This window comes from Aphelocoma coerulescens, chromosome 15, assembly GCF_041296385.1.
Source record: "Aphelocoma coerulescens isolate FSJ_1873_10779 chromosome 15, UR_Acoe_1.0, whole genome shotgun sequence".
NCBI classification, from domain to species: domain Eukaryota; kingdom Metazoa; phylum Chordata; class Aves; order Passeriformes; family Corvidae; genus Aphelocoma; species Aphelocoma coerulescens.
Genome location: NC_091029.1, coordinates 8,340,732 through 8,358,873, shown reverse-complemented (window position 1 = coordinate 8,358,873; position 18,142 = coordinate 8,340,732). Strand labels below are relative to the sequence as shown.

The 18,142-nt window shown below is 43.1% G+C and overlaps 1 protein-coding gene across 1 annotated transcript in view; it reads left to right on the top strand.

Annotated features, from left to right (window-relative positions):
• Positions 1-3,411: 3,411 nt before the first annotated feature.
• Positions 3,412-18,142, top strand: part of MAPK1 (mitogen-activated protein kinase 1) — a 35,860-nt gene continuing 21,129 nt past the window's right edge. The window contains exon 1 of the mRNA XM_069031322.1: positions 3,412-3,781. Within this exon, the coding sequence (XP_068887423.1) occupies positions 3,639-3,781 (143 nt within the window). The 5' untranslated portion in view covers positions 3,412-3,638. The remainder of the gene's footprint in view (positions 3,782-18,142) is intronic.

The window sequence follows — 18,142 nt, the reverse complement described above, 5'->3', positions numbered from 1 at the left end:
AAATAAAAGCAACTTAGTTTTATATAGACAGCAACAAAATTTCAGTGTATTAATTAAAATAGCTAGACTTATATAATAAGCTTTTAAGACTGCTGTGAAATTGGTCCCTTTAAAAATATTTAGCATATGATTGTAAACTACTTGTTTAAAACTAAGGAACATAAAAATGACTTAAAATTGCAACTGTGTTTTCAAACCATATTTGTGAACAGCAAATCTAACTAGAACATGATAGATAATACAAGACATCTCCTACAACAGTGACAGGTTCTGACAGTGACAGAATGATACCCAGTGCAGGATCAAGGCTGTTACTGACAGAATCATTCTGCAATTAATAATCTTTTGTGCTCCCCTTGGCATGCACAGAACAGCCACAGCAATCTGTTTACTCATCTTAATTCCGTGGTGTCTAAGCCACAGTAAGCTCCCTACAAAGTCCATCAGAGTGTTGAATGTGGAAAAAAGGAAATACTGGCGGGAAAAGTAAATTTGTTCTGGCACCAAGTGCACAGCAATTTGGATGAGAGACTGTTTTTAACCTCCAAACAGTGCAAGATTACAGGGAGAGCCTCATTTTCATTGAGGTCACTTTATGCTGCCAAAGCAGTGGTCGATGTTCACATGAAGATCAGTCTCAAGGGGTTTCTGCTGTGTGTCACCCATTCAGCCAAGCCCAGGTAGGTACTGACTAGAAGTTATTACCAGCTGATGCTCTTTCTGAATCTTAGGATAGTTCCCTGTGGATCAGAGCTCATATCTAAGCAATTTCAGGAACCATCACCATGGTTCCTGAGTGCCTTAGAAGTTAAAATATATCTTTATAAAACATTTTAACATGTCTTATTTCTCTCTCTCATCACCCCCGCACAAAGGCTTGAGGTCTTTTTAAATAATTCTGGTAAAATTGTATATACTTAATGCCTGTGTTTTGCTGGGATGATGGGGAGGTTCAGGTTCATGCTGACATACTCATACAGCAGCTACCAAGAAAGCCATGGCTGCAATGTCCCACGCAAATCACGCAACCAGTATAATTATAATGGTTTTGGGAGATGTGGGTTCAGTTTTAAATTAGCACAAAAATCTGAAATGCTTCCCACCCCCACTACAGCGGGGCGCTGCAGGGCAGCTCCGTGGTGTTTGTCCTCAGCCTGACCCGGCACTGCTGATCCCAGGGCTCGGGGGGCCTTGTGGTACCATGTTCCCTTTTCAAGAGACCCATTTACAGAACACAAATTAACAGTTAAAGCAGATATGAGTAACAGTGCAGGGAATTTCTAGATCCTGGTTGTAGGATGAATTCATTCATATGACTCCTGAACTTGACTGAAGATGGAGACAGTCCAAACCATGGTGTATTTACACTGACTTAGCTTATGGCTTAGTTTTTTCTTAATATTCCTGTTTCTGCTTACACAAACTCTTCTCAGCAGTGCCTTGATTTCTGTTTGAAGTAAAATGGGGTTTTCCTCCTGCTTCTCATTATCTGCTATCATTTTTTAGTAAGTATCATCTCCTCTCCCCCAACACAGCCCTTTTATTTTGATCATGGAACTCATAGTTTTCTTAAAACACGTTTATATGCTTTCCAGAATTGAGGCTTTAATGTCACCTTGCTAAGGCGAAAGACCCAACATTAAGTGCAGGTAATGGCAGTGTATTTAAGTAGGCTGAAAACCGATTGATACCACTCCAATCTGCTCTGCCTATCTCAACAACTGCAGAGCTTTACTGAAATACTGCACCGAGTTCTGTCATGGGAGGAGTTGTTTGGAAAGCATGCCATAGCCTCTGACCACTTATTTGGGTTTAATTGGATTAGACATATATTTGAACACGGCACTCAAAGGAGCTGACAGTCCTTCCACAATTTCCTGGCCTGCCTGGTCGGTTTCCTTTTTGATCAGACACATCCCAGTGAAGGTAGAAAATAATTTAGATACACACCAGTTTTTAATTAAATTTGCTATGACAGGCTGTGTTTAAGTTACATTCTCCATAATAATTTGTTTTGCATTTGCTGATGACAGATTTATTTATGTATGTAATCAGAACTGTAAGCAAATTTCATTTTTAGAGTTAAGAGAACCTTTAAAATAATATTTTACTTGGTTTCAGAAAATTTAAACACTTGCATTTACTGCTAAAATTTCTGAGAAAAATAACATCGTGATTCTAAAGAGCAGAAGAACACATCATGGAACTGAAAGCATTACACACACGTAAAAAATAATACATCAGAAGCATTATCCCACTCAAATACACAAAAACACAAGCTGTAGAGTTGAATGCCTGTTAAATACAAAGAGGAGTTTATTCGATTTTGTTGCTGTTCCCTGACAGCTTTTCCTCTTTCAGCCTAGGCTGGGTGGCACCTGGAGCCAGCCCCGCAGGGCCACCCTTGCCCCAGGGGAGAGGCCTTGGGGACAGCCGGGAGCGCAGCCAAGCCCAGCGACCTCCCTCCTCAGCCCGGGGCAGAAGCGGCCCGGAGCCCCGGCGAGGCGGGCGAGGGGTAAGGAGGGCATCGCAGAGCTGGGAGCAGCTGCGGAAAACTGCGGGGGTGGGCCGAGGGCAAAGGAAGCGGGTCTGGAGCAGGAAGGGCCAGAAGAAGGTGGGAGGCCAGAAATGAGCTCGGGGAGTTGGGAGAAGCAGGACATTGTCAGGGACATGGGTGGGACAGCTTCAAGGCAGGGACAGCTGAGAAGCAGCAGAGATGTTGGGAGTGAAAATGTCAGTAGTGAGCAGCGGAGAACTGCAGAAAAAAAGTCACAACTGGAGTTAGGATCCTTGGGCATAAACCCCTGCAAACAGGGAGAAGCTTTTTTAGGAAAACTCTGCCTTGCAGGAAAACAGAAAAGGTACGACACTGTTGCAAGCAGTGTTTAAAGCATGAGATAAACCTTCAACTGCGATTTCACCTCCCCTACAAAGTTTATTTACATTTATACGGGAAGCAGCGAACAGGAAAACGTAATTACATGTAAAAACAACACGCTGAAAAGAGGTTGCAAAACTGTGCGCTGAAGTAGGGGAGTGTCACAAATGACCTCGCCCTTACGGCAGCCCCCGGGCTCCGGCGCTCGCGGCGCGGGGCGGGCGGGGGCGAGCGGCCGCTGAGGGAGGGCGAGGCGGGCACGGCGCGGAGCGCGGGCCGCGCGCGGCTCCATTTCCCGCCCGCCACCTGACGCCTCTAATGGCGCCGCACGGCCGCGCGCCCACGTGACCCGCCGCGCGCCCCACGTGACCTATGGCCGCCGCCCCCCCTCCCCAGCGGCTGCGGTTACCGCAGTCCCCGGCCCCGCCCCGGCCCCGCCCCCTGCCGCGCGCGCGGCCCCGCCCCGCGCCGCTCCCTGCGCGCGCGCCCTCGCCCCCCTCCCCCCCCCCCCGCTTCCACCTCCCGGCCCGGGCGATGCGCGCGCGCGCGGCCGGCGGCGCCTCCTCAGAGCGGCCGCGGCGGGTTCGGCGCTGACGGGGCCGACGGGCCGGGAGCGGCGGAGCGGCCGGAGCGGGCGGCGCCTCTTCCTTCCTCCTGCTCGTCCTCCTCTCTCCTCCTTCCCGCATCCTCCTCCTCGCCCCCCTCCTCGCCCGCCTCCGCCCCCCCGCACGCAGGCACCGCGGTTCCCGGCACGGACAACATGGCGGCGGTGTCGGGGGCAGGGGCTGCGGGCGGCTCCGCCAGCGCCGGCGGCCCGGAGATGGTGCGGGGACAAGTGTTCGACGTGGGGCCGCGCTACACCAACCTCTCCTACATCGGCGAGGGGGCCTACGGCATGGTGTGGTGAGTGCGGCCGCCGGGGCAGCGCCCTTGCCCCGGACAACTCCCTCCTCCCTTCCCTCCCTCCCTCCCGCCGCCCTGCCCGGCCGCGGGCCCAGCCCGCCCTTGCCCTCGGGGAGGGGGAGCAGCTCTGCTTCGCTCTCCTCAGCTCTGCTTCTCCCTCCGTGTTCCCGAGGTTGTCCCTCCGGCATCACCCTTCTTTGCCCTCCCTCCCTACACCCCTCCCCCCCATCCCTCCGTCGGTGGATGCAGCTGAGCGTCTCGTTTTGTTTCGCTCCTGCGTTTATTTTCTTTAATATCTTCTTCCTCTGGAGTTGGTCACTCTCGTTATTTCCGCCGTCTCCGTAGTGCGATTGCAGACGTTCAGGAAGGGGGGGAAGGTGGTAAATCCTGCTGGCAGCCCCGCGTCCCTCCCAGCGAGGGCTCACCTGGCTGCAGCAGCCCGAGGTCGCGGGGATAAAAAAGGTGAATCTGAGCATAGGAGTTGCTGCCGCTGCCTGACTTTGCTCAGGACGTGCTGTCTGTGCTGCAGAGCCGGCCGGATTAGTGCCTGCGTTAACGTGTGCAGGTGAAAGTTCTCTTCAGTTGTCCTAGCTCTAGATTATATTGCATTATAAAGACTTAGACTAAGTCTCACTAAAAAGCGATCGTGTGTGTTTGCTCTGCGTAACATCGGTCTTAGAGAGCGAGGTTAACGAGCTACAAAAAACGTGAACTAACTGGATAAAGAGTGTGAGATGGATTTTTTTTAGCAATTCAGTGAGCTGGGGTGATGCTGTGTGATCTGTGTATCTGTTGACTGGGTTATAAACCTGGCATGCTCAGTGACGTTACTTAAGATTTCATATTTTGTCTTCCATTAGTAAAACCCCTTCCATTGGTTAAAAAAACCCCTTACTCCTGAAATAACCTAAGGGATACAGGTGAAAAACTCTTTTTTGTTGTTGTTTTATCAACTTTCTTCCAACACTGTCTCTGTTTCTTCAGTAGGATTTTTGACCAGAGATACTAAATGAGACTTACTTACAGGCTCTGACTTCATGAAAGCTTTATCAGCATTAATTTCTCTCTCTGATGAGGAATCTTTTGTAAAGCAGTGCATTTCTCAGCAAGGACACCTCACAGCCTTCAGCTGTGTGTTACAGTTTTTTATAGCTGTAGGTTTTTGCACATAGTCACTGAATTGTGCTGGCCTGTCAGGATGAAGTCATTGTGTGTTTCAGGGAGGGGAGCTTTCATCTAGGCCTGAGTTTAGCTGGGAGATGAGCCTCTCTTGTGTTGTGGCCTTCACTTTTTTTTTTTTTTTGCTATGGGAAGAACCTTCAAAATGTAAATCAGAAATCCCATTTACAGTGTAAAAATATCCTTGTTATTGTTTCAGTGTTAGAAATTGCAGCAACATATCCAGTCCAAAACTTGTTGATGTAGCTTCTGGTACAGGCTGTATTTTATTATGGTTATTTTATCATCTGAGCCAGGGCAAGGAAACGGGTGCAGATAATCTCAGTAGTGGCTGCACTGGTTTGCACTCACAGTCACGTTTCTGAAGCTCCTGAGGAATAGCACTGCCAAGGTGTGTGCTGGGGACAGTCCAGTTCACATCAACGAGGTGTTAAAAACTGTGTTTCACAAACAAAGTGAAAAGCTAAAATATTTCACCACAGATCAGGGACTTCGAGAAGCAGCACAATGGCAGTTGATGCCCTTTTTTGGCATCCCTGTGCCAGTGAGCAGATACAGGGGAAACGGGGCCACTTCTGCCCTTCCAAATAGTGTGTGGTAAACTTCTGCACTGAAGCTGTTTCCCCTCCAAATCCAAAAGGTTTTTTATTTGAAAGCTTCTTCTCACACTTTGTGTCTGCTGTGAATGCTGCACAAAATTACTAACAAAAATTCCGAATCTCCAGTTCAGTTGAAATATGCACTTGGATCCTGTGTTTTCTACTCTAAATTTATTAATGTAAAATGTCACATTATGTATTTTGTGCTCTTGATTATTGCTCTTGTGCCTTGGGTGTGAAATGACAGGGAACAAAGTCTCAGTTTATACTGTGTACTTGGTCAGGAAAGTGTTGGATGCACTTGTAGTTAATGCCATGGCAGCTGCGCTGTTTTGTAGTGACTGCGATGAAATGCAATTACCTATCAATCACAGCCATGCAGGTTGTGCAGTTTAATGCTCTGTGTTTCGTGTTTTGCTTTGGTTGCTAATGCAGTGAGGATCTGCAGAAGCTTCTCCCTTGGGGGGTGGTGTAGAGGGCAAGCTGTGAGTGTGCAGATGGAGATGTTTCCTGCAACTACAAAATCCATTTAAATTTGTACACTTTAATAAAGGAAAGCAAAGCAGGCTCTGATGGTTTTGTTTTAAACCCACAGCTAATGTGGACCTCTTCGGAGATGATGGTTATTTACAAGTGCACTGTGCCATAAGGCTTGTTATATGGCAGACGAATGTCTTTTGACTCTTGAAATCCTTCACTCGCTTTCTTGTTTTTATCCTGATTCTTATGTTTCTAGATTATTGGATTAGGGATTTGAAAACAATAAAATGCTTTTGATTATATGAGTAAAAGGGCAAATGAAGTATTCTTCGGATAGTGCTGTTACGATCAGTCTTCCATTTTGATTTTTGCAGCAGAGAGAATAATGTTTGAGAAATATTGATCACAACATAAAATACCAGTACAGGAAATAGAGGAAGATGTTGGCTGAAGAGACTGTATGTGAATGTTCTCTCATCTGGATTTGAAAACCCTTAAAGGCATTTAACTGTTTTCCCTAGTGCAGTCATTTTTTTACATAATCAGGTTTTGAGTAAAAATAAACTCAGCAGAGCAGTATATTTACTGCTGTGTTGTGGTTGCGCTTTCTCAGCTTCGTAAGCAGAAAAGGCACGTTATCAGGCCAAGCCCCATCCTAATGTCCTCCAGTTCAACTCTGCCAAAAACGTTCAGCATGTGATACAGGCTTGTGCCTTACTCTTGTTGCAGAGGGTGAAGTGGTAGGAGGTGGATCCTTGTCAGAGCCCCTTTCTAACCGTTTTTGTTTTGGTCATTCTGCATGTGAAACTAGGGGGTGAGCACAGAGCAAAGTTTGAGCCAAGATCCTCAGCACTTCCTAGGACTGCAGGACATTCTTTGAGCAATTACTTAGTCATACAGTCATGTTTGTTACTCTCAGTTAATTTATCCAAATATATGTAAATATTGTGTTGTCTTCTCCCCCTCTGCTTTCACTTAAGAATTAGTTGTTTTGAGGGGGGTTGGTGTAAAGTTCTTTAGGTGACTTTCTCTTTCATTCATTGATAGGGAGTTATTGACATCAGAGTCAGATGGAGCCCACTTTTAGACCAGGTCTGAAAGTTTCAGAAATACCTTTCAGACACAACAAACTGGGAAAAGTTTTTGGGGTTGTTTCTTTCTCCCCGAATGTGGGCTTGGTTTTATTATTAGCAGTAGTATTTTTTTAAAGCAGCCTGTTAACAAGCCATACTTCAAATACACTGGAACAGCAATAAAAACATGATAGAGCTGAGCTTTAAATTTCCGGTGTGACTTGTTCTTCATCCAGTTGGTCAGTAGTAATTTGGCAAGGAATATAATTTGACAGTAAAAAAAGAATTGTTTTGGAAAGAAATGGTGAATTGAATGTGATAGGGATGTTCTCATTTTATCCTAGTTTTTGGAAGCTTTTTTTGTCATCAAGCTTATATGAATGTGAAGTAATATCAGTGCTTCAAATAACTGCTTATAAATAAACAGTTGAATGCAGATGAGTGCAGTTGGAAGAAAATAATTTTCAAGCTCAAGTCGTTGATTTCTTGCTTTGAATTTACGTTGTTACAAAGAGAGCTTTGTGTTACTGATGTGCTGTGAAAGAGCGATATTAGAAGTTTAGGTAGTCAACAGATAAATGTTAAAGTGATGCTGAAAAGAATATTTCAAATATTTGGCAGTAGATTCTTTAAAGTTACACTTCTCTCTACTGTCTCATGGAACAGCCCTACTTTTAGAGCCTCGATAATTTAAAATTAAGAGAAGCATATTAATAAAGAAACTAAAATCAGAAAGAAATCAGGAATAGAATGGTCTGCAAGGCATAGATATTTATATTAAAACATGAAAACTTGAATGGGATTGATGGTTGCCTAATAGTTTCTTTCGAGTTACATAAAAAGGTAGCTTTTTCATCCTCTATGGGGGTCAGACTGATTTTTGGGGTGGCCTGCTCAGTGGCAGTGATCAGAAACAGCCTGTCGTGTTTGTTCTGTTATCTCTTGCCTTGATCCAGAGAGAGAGCCCTTTAATGATGGAGCCAGCGCAGGGATCCGTGTCCCTGTTTGCGTGTGCTTTTAGGGAGCACAGGTTGAGTATGGGTAATTACCATGTTCTGTCTGCGTGATAAGGAGAACAGGGAGCTGATACAAGTTAGCCAACCCTCCCGTGCAAGGATCAGAGGAGGGAATTAGGGAGTGTAATTGGTGGCTAGTTATCAGCTTCTTCCCTCTGGGGAGAAGGCAGATGTAAGCACTTCCCTTCAGTCACTCAGGCTTCTAGCACTTGCCTAACCTGGCGTGGGAACCCAGAGAAGCAATTAGAGCTGCTTTTCCTGCTCTTCCCGGTGATGGACAGGTGGGCCCTCACAAGCTGTGCAGCAGGGATGGGCAGCAGCCTCTTGCTCTGTGTCAGAGCTGTCTTCCAAGTTTGTGGAAGATGAGAGGTAGCAACTTTTGCTGCCAGCCCAAAGCAGTGGGATACTGGCTTAGCTGGAGAGTGCAGCTCATGGACACTTGCATTTTATAAATAAATACACGTTTTTGTAGCAAAGCATGATCCATCCCATGGAAACAGACAGGGTTTTCTTTGAAGCATGCTTTATTAAGGAAAAAAGGCTTATATGTTCACAGCATCTGTATGTGGCTGCATCAGTCCATCTCCCATCCCCCTACATATGATTCTAGTACCTGTTGCCTACCTTCCATCAAATCTTGCAGATGGTGGAAGTCTTCAAGATGGAAAGATATTCTGCAAGTTTTGCAAAAATAGGTATTTTGCTAGAGTGAAGAGATCCTATATGCTGCTCCACTGGGGAAGAGATTGTATCAGGTCACATGTGAGAAATCAGACTCCCCAAGGAGACATGACATGCCCCAGTTTCACAGATGGATTTATTGGTAGTCCTGAGACTAGAAATGTGTATTTGTAGGACACCAGGCTCTGTTAGTTCAGTGGCTCCTTGTTCAGGGGTGGGGATCTACAGCCCACAGAAGAGTTGGTGCTTTACCAACTGAGTAGGTGTAGAGCTCAGCTTGTGTTGAAAACTAGTACTTCGCCAACATAGTAATTTTTTTAATGCTTTTTCTGTTGATGCCTTGTCATAGGTTTCAGCTGTGATCTAGAAATGAAAATAACTGATTGATTTGGTATTTAATGAAGATATTTTATGACTTCTTGCTATGGAATATTTCACAGCATAATGTAGGTTGAAAGGGACTTTCTGAGGTCATGTAGTCCAACCTCCTACTCAAAGCAGGACTGATGTCAAAATTAGACCAAGTTGCTCAACGTGTCCACTCAATATTTCCAAAATCTCTAGGGATGGAGATTCTACATCTGTGGGCAGCTTCTGGTTTTAGTGTTGAACCACTTGTCCAGTGAAACTTTTCCCCTTAAAAACATGAGAGTTTGCCTTGCTGCAACTCGGGACCATCCCCTCTTGTCCTTTGTGCTCTTTGTCTCTGAGAGGAGTCTGGATCACTTTTCTCAGTGATTCCCCTTTATGTAACTTAAAAGAGCAGTTGGATGTTTACCATCACCACCCCCTTTTCCCCTCCTAGCCTATACAAAGCCAGTTTCTTCAATTTTTTTTCTCTAATGTCATATCCTTCCGTTCCCTGTGCATCCTAATGGTTTTCTGCTGGATTTAGTCCAGTACTGGGAGTGAGGAAAACTGGATGCAGAATTCCAGATGTGCCCTCACAGCAGGAATCAGTTTCCTTGACCTGCTGGCTGTGCATGTAACACAGCCCAGTCCTTGGTCAGCCTTTGTCGCTGGGAGCTGGCACTGCTCGTGGATGAAGTTGGATGTTGTTCTGATAATTGGGAGAATGCTCTCACTTAAAGTGAAGTATTTTAGGAAGTTTTAAAATAATATCTGGAAAAAAATCCCCAACCCAGAAACATTTTATTAAGTGATTTCTGTTGTATTTGATTTTGATTTCCAGATCACTTAAATGAAGTGTATGGAGCTATAAACATATTCAAAAATATAACTTTTATTTTATTGTATTGTAAGGTAAATAAAAATAATAGTGTAATAATGTGAATTCAGCAGTGTAGTTTGTTTCAGGTGATTTGTCTGTGTAAAATCTACATTCTACTAGTTGGCAGGACAGTTATTAAAGATGGTGGTTTGCTTGGGGATGAATCTCCTTTTCAGAAGGGAGCTTGTTTTCCTTTGGTTTAATACAACTTTTGTGTATATGAAGAAGCTATTCTCAAACTCATCTTTTTGCAAGATGCACAAAAATCCAAATACACTTCATTGTCAGCTTTGAGCAAATAGATTAATAAGATCCAGTTTGTAATAAATGTCACTGATTCAGATGGGGTTATTTGATGAGCTATTGGTAGATACTTTGGCAGGGTTTCCCGTGCTCCATCGAGGTGCAGGAGTTGGTTTCTGTTTCACAAGCATTCCTGTCTCCACCCGTTTCCGCTGAGGAGAGCCAGCACAGGGACAGCCTCGGGTCCCCTCAGCCCCTTCTGCACCCGGGAGCCTCCTGGTGCCCTGGCTGCCTCCACGCTGCCTGGGCTTGTGCTGTGCCCCTCCAGCCCAGTGACCTCTTAGTGGTGGATTAAATACTGGTTTGTGTATATATGTCTTGTAGAAAGTCTGTAATAGAAATATTTTTCTGTTAGATTGGGGCAGGATCTTCACAACAGTCCTGTTTTAGCAGAGTTGTGGTGCACATGTTTTTACTGTCCATCTGGTTTGCAGTACCCAAAATCCCAACTGCCTAAGTTCTCTTAAGAGGAAATCTCTTCTCTTGGAAGTTCTTCTTTTGTATTTTAAGAGAATTTTCATAAAATACTGAAATGCTCTGTGGTGATTAGGATGCAAATGAGAGTTTTTGTTACATGGTGGAAAGTAATTAATCTGTGTTGTGGGTATGTTTTAAGTACCAGCAACTCGCAATTAGGCTTACAGATTATAATGTGCAGTTGCTTCATTTTGCAGATTCTCTTAAAATTAGCAGATGCCACTGTGGCACCTTATTTCTTGCCTGTTTGGAAGGAAGGCAGATTGCTCCACCAAATATTGCTGATGTGTCCTGAGTAAAATTTAAGATAATTTGAGCACTCCAAATCAATACTCCCCAAAATGCTTCAGTCCAGAATTTGCCCAATTTTATTGGGATTTGGATGTTGCAAAATATCCCAAATTACATCCCGGTTGACTTTTATATTGTATTTTTTTTAAGTGTTTCATAATTGTGAAATAGCTTCCTTTCAGCTACAGTAGCCAGAATGTTTTAAATGCTGATGCCTCCTCTGAACAAAACACCAAGCTGTGAATATGCTGAGGGTTTACTGTTGGCATGTCTTGTTAGAAAGGTGGAACAAACATGCAGAAAATGCCTTGTAATCAGATATGAAGGGAAATAACTTCTGATAGTGGTGAGATGCACACTCAGTGCTAGTGGTTTGGTTGTTTTGTTGTGTTTTGGTTTGCAAGTGAAATACTGAACTAACCATGGCAGAGTGGACAGTAGCAATGACCTTGTTTTCATCAGTGCTTTGGGATAGTTTTCATTTTGCACTGACATTTCTACATCAGGTTTAGGAAAATCTCTGCTTTTTAGTGTACATGGATGATTTTGTTCTATTTTCTGTTGGAATGAAATACTGTGAACTATCTCTTCTGAAGATTTATGTGGCTTGGAATCAATTAATTAAGCTGATTTTAGGAGGAGTATCTGGGATATAAGTCAAATTAGAACCTTAGCAGACAAAAGACTAAACCACACTGAAGGATTTGTTAATCCCATCACCACTCACAGCTCTCTGGCAGTGCTCTCCCTTCTCTCCAGGAAAGGAGAAATGTTTCCTGCATGCATTTATGGTTCCTGCTTTGCTGCTTGGGGATGTGGTGGTTGTTTTCCAGGCTCTGGAGTAACAGTGGTGATGTTACTGACCTCTCCTTTTTTTTTGTGGTGGCTTTTTGTTGCTCCTTGGGGAGCCTTAAGCGCAGGGGGACGAGGTGGGCACCTCATGGGCTGTGTGGAGGCTGAGTTCTCCTGGCAGGCCCAGACACCTGAGCTGAGCTTTCCAGAGCTGAGCTTTGCAGGGCTGACCTGTGCTGATCTCGGGCTGTGTTGCTGCTGTAGGGACAGCTTTTCCCTCCATGCCTCCCCTCTGTCATTTCTTCCTCCACTCCTGTGCTGGAGCCTGCACAGCTGGAACATTTGCTGTGTTGGAAAGCTGGTTTAGCTGAAGAGTGACTTAATAAAAAAATAAAATTGAAAGGTGGTAAGTTGAAATGATGGACACAAAGCCCTGTGAGTGCTGGTGCTGACACAGGAAGGGAATAGGACTATGCAGGTAAAGGCTTCTTTACTGTTCCTGCTTCAGCTTTGAGCTGCTTCAGTTCTCTGAACTGACACAAAAAAGGGCACTGCTCGAATCAAAAAAGTGAGAAAGGGATGTGAGGCACAAAAGGGAGAGTGAACCACAACCACTCCTTTGAATGCAGTGAGACTTAGGTTGTCTCATGTTGTGGAGCTCTTACAATTTTAGCCCAAAATTCATTCCCACAGGAATTTATATATTGAGAAGAAAAATAGTGATATTTAATATCGTAATATTTTATCAAAAGCAATGGGTGCCTTTGGTATCAAACGTCTATTTCACAGGTAGCCAAAGGCCTTTTAAATATAGCAGTGAAGTTTGTTAAATTTGGCATCAATGCTATCAAAGGAAATACTGGCAGTGGAGAACCAGTAAACCTCTAAAATAGGGAAGGGAAGTGGGAAGGGAAGAAGTAGATAAAGTGAGATGTAAGAGTTTTCTATTTTCTGAAGACTAACTTGAAGTGGTGTAAAACAGAGTAGGCATACATGGTGGTTTGAAGTCACAGTGTTCTACAGCTAAAGGCATGGAAAGAAAAATACATATTAGAAGAGATTGAGAGAATTGATTTTTTTTCCAAACAACTAAGATTAATCAAAACACCATAAAATTAAATAACATCTTTAGCCAAACAGTACAGAACCTTGGGTGAAATAGCCAATATTTTTTTAATGCTAGTATTGAGGTGTAGTTCTAGAACTGCTGCTCTTCACAGTTCTGTTTAGTAGGTGCTAACAAAACACAAATCATCTGGTCTGCCACGCCCAGGTTTATGAATTGATTGAGCTTCTGGCAAAAGTAATTAATTTAACAGACTCCATTTTGCATGACTAGCTATTTGTTTTCAAAATACTAGGAGTGATCTAAGAAAATACACTATTAAGTAATTATCTGCATAGTAAATAGCTTAAAATTGAATTTTTGCAAGGATCCTTCAAATTCTGAAAAATAAAATTGTGTCTTTTTAACCTATTAGAGCCTAGAATTGTTTGAATTGGAAGAGACCTTAAGCATCAAGTAGGACCGACCCCCTGCAGGGCCACCTTCCACTAAACCAGGTTGCTCCTGCAACTCCAGCCTGGTCTGGCACAGACCTCTCTCTCCAGCCTGGTCTGGCACACTTCCAGGGGTGGGGCATCCACAGCTTCTCTGGGAAGCCTGTGCCAGTGTCTTACCAGTATCAGTTAGAATTATTTGAGCAGATGCAATGAAATGAAATGAAAGCAAATCTCCTTAGGAGGTTATGAAGGTGCCTTAAGAATTTGTGGTGTGAAGGGCAATAACCTGTAGTAGATCAGATCTGAGTAAAGTCGCTTCAGAGTAATTATTCACCTTTGTCATGGGAGGAAGGAGTTGGCGTAATTGTAGCAGGAAGCTTTATTATCAGGATTGATTTGGATTGTTAAGAGGAAGATGACTGAAGCAGTAGATGGTAAAGGCAATGCTGTTCCAGTTTGACCCAGTAAGCCTCAGAGGCTGACTAAAAGCGTGGTGGAGTTTGCAGGAGTCACATGGGCACCTTGCTATGGTTGTGGTAAAATAAAGGGCACTCATTTAGAAATTATATTTCTTTTCTGCCTTGTTGGAAAAGAAAACAATCAACTTTGAAAGAAATATCAAACAAAAATAATTTGTTTCGGTATCTTCTATACAAAAAATGAACCAAAGCCTTAGTAATGATCATTTGGTGATAAGCAACAGATGACAAGAGTAAGGAATATGCAGATATATATATATAATATATAAAGAACATGAGGACTTTGTAAGTATGACAACTACTTTGCAGAGGGGTCATGATAAAAGGTTTAGAAACCCCAAAGCGATAACCTATCCATTGTTACAAGAATCTTGACAGATTAAAAACTACTTAAAAAGCCTCAAACCAGGCCCAAGATTTTCAAATAACATTTAGTTAGGAGTTTTCAGGTAAGGCCAGATTCATACTGCTGCAAATTGGATCACATCTCCTGTATAGTTATTTTAAGGTTCCCTTGTTGCTCAGTTGTCTCCTGCTGCCATTTTTGTAACAAGAAAGTGAGGACCAGTTGTCAGTGGTTTTCAGTGGGGAGCTGTGTGTCACAGCAGATCTTGTACCTAGGCTTGCTCTGAGCTATCTCAGGGTTGAATTCAAGTTTTTTGGCCTCTTTTTTCATTATAAGCTGTCAGTGCTTATGGATATTTCCCAAAGACTAAGAAGGTAATAATCAATGGGGAGTGTTTGTAGCAAACCAGTAGATGATTCAAGAGTCCTGAATTACAGCTTATTTGACTTTTGCCCTCAGAGTAGGATGAAGGAGTACATGGTGCTCCTGTTAAAGTTGTTATAGTATTTTAGGTTCTTGTAAAGCAACTAGAGCCTCATGGCTGAAGGGTTTTTTATTTGTCTGTTGTTTCTCAAAGAATCTAATAGGGAGGTAACTCTCCGTTTTCATGGGTTGCTGACTTTCCGACATGGTAGGAGTTAGTCTGTAAAACTAAATCTTTAATGGAGAAAAGTAGAAGTGTATTAAGATGCCCCTGTTTCTGTGGTTTATTTCCTGAATTCACAGCTTCCAAACCTAAGAAACGCTTTGTTATTGAAAACCTCTTCTAGAGAAAGCTGAGAAATCAGAACGAAAACTGAGTGCAACATGGGTTGTCTGTTCATAAACTGAGGTTTCTTGAAACACGGCAAATGTATCCCAATATGAGTAGGCACTTGTGCCTTCTAAAACCAGGTGCTGATTTTGTAAATTAGTGCTAATAAAAAAGCCTCCTGAACAATACACTTATTTCTCTTCAAAATGTTACGAATAAATAAAGGAAAGTAACAAATATTTCTAGTAAACGTAGGTGTTTACAGTTGGCTACAAAAAATACATTAAACAGTGTAAAAATGACACATTACTCAGTGTCCTCAAATAGTCTTTGACTATTTTTATCCTTTTTCCAGTCTTTTCTCTTTATTAAAAAAATAATACACTATGATGGTGGCTTAATCATGTAGACGAAGAAACTAATTATTCTGAAGAATCTGGAAGGGTTAACATCTGATTATTAAAAAAACCCCAAAACCCTCTGCAAATCTGCACTTCTGCAACCACCTTCCCCCACCCCCAAAAATTGTAGCGAACATTCTGTTAGGGTGGTTGTTACTGTGTCATAGTATTGCATTATTTTATTTACAGCAGTCTTAAAAATAAGTTTAAGCTATTTGCATTGTAACTTGATAAATGTCAGTGTGTTGTGGAAATGTCCATGATTGAGCTAAATGTAGACTGAATGAAAAGATTAAAGATCTCCATAGATCAGCTTGCTTGCTGGGAATTATTTTTTCCTTTCCTATTCTGCATGTAAGCAGAATTATCCAATATCTCAGAAAGATTCTTATCGCTGGATGTGCCCTTGGAATCCTGTTTCCACAGCAACACAAAGCTACTGATAAAAAAATCCCTTTTAAACTTCAAATCAGTCTTTTATTTAGAGTTGTAATTAGGATGTTTGCCGGTACCATTGTGTATTTTGTGTGCGTGCGCGTATGCTGAGAGCAGCATGTGAAGCAGCCATGAGGTGAATAATCCTCAAAGTGTTGGAAGAGCATCCCATGCTGGGGAAAGCGTGCAGGCAGCGTGGCAGAGGAGCAGGCAGTTGTTTTTCAGTGTGAAGGACCAGCCCTCTGTGGGATGCAGGGACTGCCAGGAGCTGGCTCCTTTCCTGCCGGCAGCTGCAGCGTGCTCTCACTTGTTCCCGTTCTGCCCCAAATGAAACATGCGAGGAATAGGAATGGGTGGAAGAATATGCAGCAGGCATTGTGGGCAGAAGGGGCTGAGCTTTGGCACTCGGCCACATGTGCCTGGTGAAAAGCTTCCCTCCCCTGAGCCAGCAGTGCTGTGGGCTCAGAGCTGCGGTGCCTTTCTGGTCACTGCTCTTGGAAGCAGCCCCTCCCTGGGCTTCTGTTTAAAAGGAAGTTGGTACCAGAGAGTAGAAGGATAAAAATTGGCTTTAAAAGTTATGTGCAACTTCTTGGGTTATAATGCTCATTTGTTTATTTTGTACAGTTGTGCCTGATGTTTTACTTAGTCAAAACTTTGTCATATATTTACAAGATATGTAAAATCAGGAACGATAAACTCTGCTGTTGGGGCTTGTACTGATTTTCACATGATGTTGCAAAAGTATCTAAATAACAGTGCTATTGCAGGTTGTCATAGGTTGCTAACCACAGCTAGAAACAGGAATAATGTTGTGGCTACAACAGTTGGGCAGTGGCAAAATCTGTATTTAAATTTATCACATTACAGATAAATAGCACTCACAGCTGAATGGTTGCTTCAGCTTGTGAGGCTGCACATGATTGGGGTGGAAATAAATCCTTCTATCTGAATATTTAAAGTGTTGATGAGTAGATTCATCATAATGGTACAGCTCTGTGGGTAATGATCAGTACATGTGCTTAACGATTAGAAAGCTATAAACTGGCTCTCTAAAAGTTGTTAATATGGGAACTGTTGTTCGCACTTTACAGATTTTTATCTTCTCTGGAAAAAAGTTAAGGTAATAGAAAGTTCCTGACTTCAGAAGATGTCCCAATTAACTGCTTTATTGCAAATATAACCAGTTGTTGTGAGGTTTAGTAGAAGCTGACAGCCCAGACAAATACATTACACTGTGCACACTGGGACAGCACTGCCAGAATGCAAATAATCTAAATTTAGGATGCGCTGGGAGGCGGATGGGATGTGCTGTGGAGCTGATCCTGGTCGGACTGCAGGGGGAGTACGGGTGATCAGGAGTCACACAACGAGATCTGTAATTCCGGCTGTGACGGGAACCCATGAGATGAACCCGTGGAGCTGAGCTGGTGCATGGGCTGCAGGGGGGATGCACCAGGGCCTGCATTTGCACCTTCAGAGTGGTTTTGTTTGTAAACACTGAAATGCACACTAGGAGCAGCGCGTTTCTTCAGCAGAGCTCTGGAGAGTGTAAATCTGGTGCTGGTGGCAGGCAACAAACAGTTGGATGGAGCGAAAGCTTGGGAAATGATTCAGTCTGCCTTACAAAGGACCCAGTTTTGTGAGTTTATGGTGTTTCCTGCATAGTCAATCAGTTATTTCAATATGGCTGCATAGGCCAAATACGGGTCTGGTTGTAGCCTGACTCTTCAGTTCCACTAAAGTTCAGTCTAATGTAGCTTTTACAGTTTTCTATAGCATGTGTCAAATTGAGAAGGCATTTTTAAAGGGTCACAGAGTTTACTTAAAGCAATATGTCCTTTAAGAGCTGTGACTGAGAATGTGAAATGGTGTTAACTAGATAATACAGTTTCTCAGTGTACCTGTGTTATACATGACATTTAAAATACTATGCACAAGCAAGTGTACCTGACTGCTTGTATGATTAGCTTCTTGCTCATAGAAATTGAGATAATCCCTTGGATGTTTAATCATGTTCCAGAAAGGCTCATCTTTCAAAAAGTGTGACATCAGAAATAAATCCAGTGTCCCTTTTAATGTTTCAACCAGACAGTGTTTCAGTTTTGCTCTCATCAGCTGAGGCAATGAAAGCTTAGCTGTGTTAGTGTGGGGAGATCTGATACAAAGAGAGAATGACTGTATGGGGAAGGTACCCTGGAGAGGAAATTGGTTGCATCTTTACTCCAGATACAGCCCTTTTCCTCACTGAATCATGTGTATTATAGTTGAACCATCAGAACGCAAAATTATCTATCCTTTTCTAAATAACAGCAAAAACCTTT